Source organism: Ananas comosus, linkage group 14 (assembly GCF_001540865.1).
Source record: "Ananas comosus cultivar F153 linkage group 14, ASM154086v1, whole genome shotgun sequence".
Lineage (NCBI taxonomy): Eukaryota > Viridiplantae > Streptophyta > Magnoliopsida > Poales > Bromeliaceae > Ananas > Ananas comosus.
In genome coordinates, this window is record NC_033634.1 from 7,941,575 (window position 1) to 7,948,636 (window position 7,062).

Sequence of the window (7,062 nt, forward strand, 5' to 3'; positions counted from 1 at the left end):
CACACATTTATAAAATTTTGAAATAAGTAAATAATCAAGAAATTTCTTACCATTTCTAATAATTGTTAAGCAGCACTAAATATACTCTATAAAATCATATTACCACAATAAATATTCTATAGTTACCCAAATAATATAGATAAAAGTAAAAAAGCAGCAAACAGCCGGAGAGGGAGCGCCAAGGACAGCAGACAACTGGACAGGGGCGAGCGGGAGGAGAGGGCGAGCGAAAGGAGAGGGAGAGGGCGAGCGAAAAGATAGGGAGAGGGCGAGCAGGAGAGCGGACAGATAAGAGGAGAGAAATTTAGTTTAGGGTTTAGTTTAGGGTTTAGTTTAGGTTTTGGGTTTTATTTTAGATATTTTAACCTGTTAGATCCGTAAAAACTGGATTCAAACCCAATAATATTGGATCCAAACCAGTAAAAAATAGATCCAAACCAATAGAAACTGGATCCAAACCCGTTTATGTAAAAAACAATGAGGCACGCCTTGTTGGAGCCTTGCGCCTTGGAGCCTAGGCCCCTGAGGTGTGCGCCTTGGCCATGGCGCCCACTTAGAGGTTGCCTAGGCGCTGGCCTTGAGCCTAGCGCCGGCCTTGAGCCTAGCGCCTAGGAGTGCTTTTTCAATCAGTGATTTATAGGCCTAAGATATAATGAATTTAGCACACCATAACTCACCCACTAAGCCTACATTAACTCACCCACTATCACATAGTAATGAGCCCTCAGAAATGCAAGGCTTACTCAAGGGTTGCCTATAACCCTTGGGTTTTTCCTGACAGTTTTGGATGCTTGATGGCAACAGTTTCGTGACCCTTCTTCTCCTACATAAGGGCTGGAATCGGGCCTCCTTAACAGTCCGTTTCAGCTTGTTAAAGTTGGGCCAGAGACTGTGCTACGCAAAAATTTTTCTAAATACCTGACAAAGAGCCCCTAATTCCTTAGCCTTTCATTCACCACCCAGCTGATCGGTGAGAGTGAAACGCATGACCAGTACACTACTACTAGGCGCTCGCTATTTTCTACCCTTGAGCATTTCTCTTTTTTTTGGTTTTGGGAGATGTGCTTTGTTTATTGAGAGCTATACTGTACTCCGTTACTATATCTTGGGTGTACTTTGCTTCCTACCGTATCAGTTACCCTTTGACCATAGTATTCATATTTATTTCTTGATGCTCTCTTTTGGATTTTATTGCCAGTGGGTGACCTACCAAACCTTGGGTGTCCCAAGGTGATCAAGGTCATCATGGCTTGTAGCTGAGCTGTAGTGCCAGAGATACTATTAGCCTTGTAAAATTTGGCATTTGAGTCCAAATTGAGTCAAATACCAAATTTTGCAGCATACTGTCACGCCCTAAAAGGCCAGGGGTGTGACAAGTGGCATAATGGATATTAAAGCTTTTTGGACAGAAAAACAAGGAAAGCGATGTGATTCCAAAATGTAAAAAGGCTCAAGGACTAAATCATTTAAGTGAAAAGTTCAAAAAACAAGTTGCAGTATTGTGAATATATTATCCATATATTTTTCCGTAAAAAAATTCATAGGAAAGTGAGCAACCAATTGTAGTATTGTTCTTCTCAATTGTGTTTAAATTACAAAATCTCGTGTTTAATTTCTCCTCAGCGAATATGATTTAACAAACAAATCTAGTACAACAAGATTCTTTTCTAGCATATTGAATGACAACTTGGAAAACAACAAACCATTGTTCATAGTAAGATAAAATAGTGTGGCGATGAGCTTTTACGACTAGCCATTCATTGCTCTTCCATGCTTAGGAGGGATTTGAAGGCAACTGTTGCCTTCCAAGTCGTTAATAAGCAAAATCTCCATTAGTCTCTGTTTGGTTGGAGGTTAAGGGGTGGAATAACCCCTTAACCCTCATATTATCCCCAAACACCTCCAAAAATGGGTGGGGTTAGCTAACCCCACCCAAAATGGGCACCTAACCCGGGATAGCCCATTTTGGGTGGGGTTAGCTAACCCCACCTAACCCCACCAAATCCCAACCAAACACTATTTTCTATTCATAATAACCTACTATCCTTCTTATCCAATCTACTCCAACCAAACACTATTTTTCACTATCTTGGACTAACTCCAACCCCCAACCAAATACAAAAATACTCTAACCCCACCTTAAGCCTGAACTTAACCCTATCCCTGGAATAACTAGTTTTTCCTTAACCCCGAACCAAACGGTAGCTTAGAGAATAACAAAGTAAAAAAGAACCCCAATGGTACCTTTCCATGTAATTCTAAAGCCTGTGTTTGGTTCAGGGTTAGGGGGGAATAACCCCTAAGTTACTCCCAAACACAAGAAAACCCACCCCCCCCCCTCCCCCTCTCCCCATGGAATTGGGGTTGGATAAAGTTAATCCCACCCCAATTCAATTTTTTAATTTAAAAATTTGTAAGCTTAAAATTGAGCCATATAATTTTAAATTATTAGTTTTAAATTTTAAATTTTAAATTATTATTTTTTATTTTTTAAATTTAAAATTTAATATTTGATATTTTAAATTTAAAATTTAGAACTTAAAATTTTTTAATTTGAGATTTAAAAATTAATTTTTTATTTAAATTTTTTTAATTTTTAAAGTTATTAATTTAAATTTAAAATTTTAATTATAAATTATAAATATTTAAATTCAAATGTAAAATTATTTTCTATTTATAACAACCCACTATCCTTCTTATTCCAGTTACTCCAACCAAACACTATTTTACTTATATCTGGACTAAACCCAATTCTCAACCAAACACAAAATTACTCTAACCTCACCTTAATCCTAAACTTAACCCGATCCCGGGAATAACTAGTTCTTACTTAACTCCGAACCAAAAAAAGCCAAAGAGAATACAAAAAAAAAAATCTAAACTTCAATTTATTGTTCCAACTCAACAAATGCTTCATCAATCAGACTTTCCAAGTAAGCCATCCTTAGCCCATGTAATTCAGCTTTTTCCCGTGTAGTCAAACTATTGATAGTGATCAATCTTTTGTCAAAATGGTGCAATAGGAGGAAATTGGCAAGACACTTGAGGATCAGAAGTTGCTCTAATACCAAAATGCTCTAGCCTTGTTATCCAAAGCTCATGAGAACTTCACATGGTACCCATGCAAAATTGTTTTGGATATTATTTGGGCTGACTATGAGAGTTTTCTACAATGCACTGTTGAAAATGTTCTAAGGATTTAGGAGAATAAAAAAATTAGACAAAATGAGAACTAAACAAAGGGCAAAGGAGAAAGGACTGCAGCTTTTATTTTTCTTAGTTTCCTTTACAAAAAACCTCACATAGAGAAACTTATACTCTAAATCCATTGGTAAAAAGCATTTCTATGCTGTTTCCACCATGCAGCAGATTTCCCATCCTTAGGACTCCTGTTTGAAATTAGAAAATCCACAGAATAATTCACTTATCAAAGGAAATCATCCTTCCTTATTTACAAGTCCAAGTAGGGCAAGTTGGTTACTAGCTAGCCTATAATCTATATTAACAATATGGAATCTAGTAAGTCTGCTAATAGAGAATTGCTATAAAAGTTTATAATAAAATAACTAGCCAATTAATCAACTAATTGGACACACGAAACTAGAGCAACATGAGCAATTTCAGATCCAAAAATAGACCCGATTCAATTATAAATCTAAGTAATCACAATTGAATCTTCTAAACAAGAATTTTTCGGACTAAGCTAACCAATGACTGACTTTAACTTATTACAAAAAAAAGAACCAATAGGTGAATATATACTAATTCTCAATTCCCCCAATTTGGTTAGCTGCCTAGCATCAGTATCATAAGCATCTTCAAGAAGCCAGAAAACAAAAAAAAAAAAAGGAAAAAGAATATAAGTGGTCAACTGTTGGTCACGAAAATGCAACAACTTAATTTTGTTCATAGAGAAGGAAAACTTCTAACTTTTTAATCTATATAAGACACTTGAGTCTGAATATGCAATGATGTTAGTTGAAAATTCTTTATAGTGCAGAAACAATAGTTGCAAAGTCAAAAAAAAAAAAAATTGCAGCAAGCATGAAGTAAAAAAAAATTGTGGTGCTCGTGCTAAGGTAACTGGATAGCCAAACTTCAAGAATGCATAGTTGAACATTAGAGAAACAGAATTCAAAGATTTACCACATTACGATATAGCTAAAGCAGGTCAAGAAAAATACTCAGACCACTTCCACGGAAATATACTTACTTCTTGTTCCAACCCTGCAAGACAAAATGCATAAGTTACAATTTACAAGTCATACAAATTCCAAGTAATTGAGAGTACACTTATGAAAAGGAATAGTAATAGCTTCTTAAGGTGTTTTGTCCATTATGGAATATTGGAATGGTCAAGAAAGCTCTCCCTAGTAACATAGGAGAAAAAAAGAAGCAAAACATTTATAAGCTTCTACTATCCTCAAAATGTTAAAAGCACTCACAAGATAGTGAACGAAATATCTCCACTCGTTGTCTCGAAACTCAACTTTTTGAACCTTCACAAGGCAAGAAAAGAAAAAGTAATTATCTACAGATGTTACATTCATTCATAAAAGAAGAAACCATGACACCAGGCAACTAAAGAAAATAAGCAAATCTTGCTATTGCATGTAACAGATTTGTAAAATAATGCAGGCTCTTGCCTACTTTCGTGCACATACGTATAAATTCTATGACAACCAAAAATGTTCACCATCAACAAGTAGTGAAATAGTTTCAACAAAATTTTTAGATAGTGTTTGGTAGGGAGATAGAAGTGGGTAGTCATAGATATCACTAGTGCCTCGCCAGATGCAATATAAATGTTGGTAATTGCACATGGAATTGGGTAGTGCAAATATCACCAAGAGATCCCTATCCCTAGGGTCTAGGGATAGCAACTCCATCGGGAATGTTCGATTTGTGATATCCCCATAGGTAGGCAAATAGCCTACTTTTTGCTCACTATCCCCAACCAAGAACGTGAGGAAAATACCAACGGATACTTCTCACTATCCATGCGATAGAAATATCCAAGCAAACACTATGTTATGATAACAGTTCTAGAATGATAAGCAACTACAATATAAACAGCAACTATCAAACTAAAATATAATCAAACATGTGAAGTACTTAAGCTTCTTGGTATCTGATAAGTAAGCAGCATTATATGCTTTCTTCTTTATGAAAGAAATCAATTCTATGCTAGCAATATAGAATAAGAAATATTTGTCAATCAACAACAACTAGGCTTCCTACTTTACCTAGTTATGTGGCAAATGAATAATATATGAGGAAACCAAATTTTAGAAATTGTGCAATTCTAGCGGTTGGAAAATAGAAGGTCAAACGAGGTAGGTTTTGTTGCTCTAACAGAACAAACATCAATAACGTAGAATGAACATGACAAATCTTGTGCACTATATGTCTCTATAATCCTGGCATTTTACTGAAATGGAATGGACAACAACATTAAGTGCTATCGAATATGCATCGACACAGAAATTTGCCGTTATATGCAAGGCAACTTGGATATCCAATGAACGGCCACTCCACAACAACATATCAAAGCATAGTCAACAGAGATTTTCCAGATAATATGTACGGTATCTATTAGCTTAGTGGGTTACAACATTAAAAAGGCTATACTTATTCTTCGTCTAACTTATAATAGATATCACAAGTGTATTTCAATCTAAAATTTAAGCCTTTCATAAAGCTTCATTCTCCCACATTTTAGAATAATCAGCAGACAACATCCAAGGAAAAAAGATTTATTAAAGAATAGAAAACCCCCAATTCATCACCTACGTCATTCCAAAGGTTATAAGAGAACGTCCTAATAGTCTGATACGGAGCACATGAAGGTCATTTCTTATGCAATGATATATATACTTGGTAATATATTGTTCTTTTAAAAGACCATGTACTTGCAAGCTTACAGTGTGAGGAAGAGCGCAGGTTAATGAACTCCTTTTTCTTTCTATATTCCATCACTTTTGCTCAGCGAAAAAAACAATACAAAAAAATCACTCTACTCCAATACATTATCAGTTGAGTGTATTATCAGTAGAGTATATTATACATGGTGTGGTTCTACCTAAATGCATCTATCAAGAAATACTCCTCTTTCTTCTCGAAATCCAACGAATCACTCAGTTAACGTCCACAGGTACTTAATAGGTACGAACCCTATGGGACTCCAAGACCAACGCTGTTCATTTTAACTGACTAGGAATAGGACCGTGAAAAATAGGAAGTTGGGAAGAGATCTAAGAGGAGTGAGAGATGAAGAGAAAAAGCAGGAAGAAGAAGAAGAAGAAGAACAAGAAACCCTAGGTAGGGTGGAGTGGACCTTGGCCTCGTAGATGAGGGGCCCGTGATAGGCGAAGACCTTCTCGCCCTCCGAGAAGGTGTCTCCATCGTTCGGGGAGTCGGAGCCCGTGGGGGAGTTGTTCTTGGCGCCGTCCATGGCGCCCTCCTCCTTAACACCCCCTCCGCCCGTATTCGAGCTCCCCATCTCTCCTCGCCCCTCCGCTTTCCCTCCCTCTGTCCTCCGCTGCTCCTGCCGCAGGCCAAACGAAACCAGCAGAAAATAATTGCAACTCTCCCAGGCGCCGGCTGAGAAATTTTAGTGAATCCGACCACAAAGTTGTAAGGGAGGCTCGCATGTACGGGTAGAAGTAAGGGCAAATTTGGTTCACCTAATTTAGTCTCCAGGGCTTTTTTTTTACAAATAGCCCCTGATAATTTTTTTTTTGTAAATTAGCTCTGTCAAAAAAAATTTTATAAAAATGGCCCTCATCCTGTCACACAAGCATCACATCAACACCACGCGGGGCGGGTTCGGGGCTGGGGCCAGGTGTTTAAGTTGAAAACGGTGAACCGTTCACCGTGTTCAAACATGGTGAATAGTTCACCATGTCTAATGTATTATACACACCGAAGTCAGGGTGTGAATAATATATTGGACACGATGATTGGTTCACCGTGTTTGAACACGGTGAACGGTTCACCGTGTAATGGACACGGTGAACTATTCACCGTGTCCAATACAAATACCCAACAATTAGCCATTTT

At 37.2% G+C, this 7,062-nt stretch overlaps 1 protein-coding gene across 2 annotated transcripts in view; it reads right to left on the bottom strand.

Moving 5' to 3' along the window:
* The window catches only part of LOC109720431 (protein MRG1), a 106,341-nt gene extending 99,709 nt beyond the window's left edge, over nt 1–6,632 (bottom strand). The window contains exons 1-3 of one of the 2 annotated variants that reach the window (XM_020247540.1): nt 6,338–6,632; nt 4,446–4,499; nt 4,214–4,227 (exon numbers count right to left, since the gene is read on the bottom strand). In XM_020247540.1, the coding sequence (XP_020103129.1) occupies nt 4,214–4,227; nt 4,446–4,499; nt 6,338–6,502 (233 nt within the window). In that variant the 5' untranslated portion in view covers nt 6,503–6,632. The remainder of the gene's footprint in view (nt 1–4,213; nt 4,228–4,445; nt 4,500–6,337) is intronic. The other variant, XM_020247539.1, reaches the window with a different exon arrangement.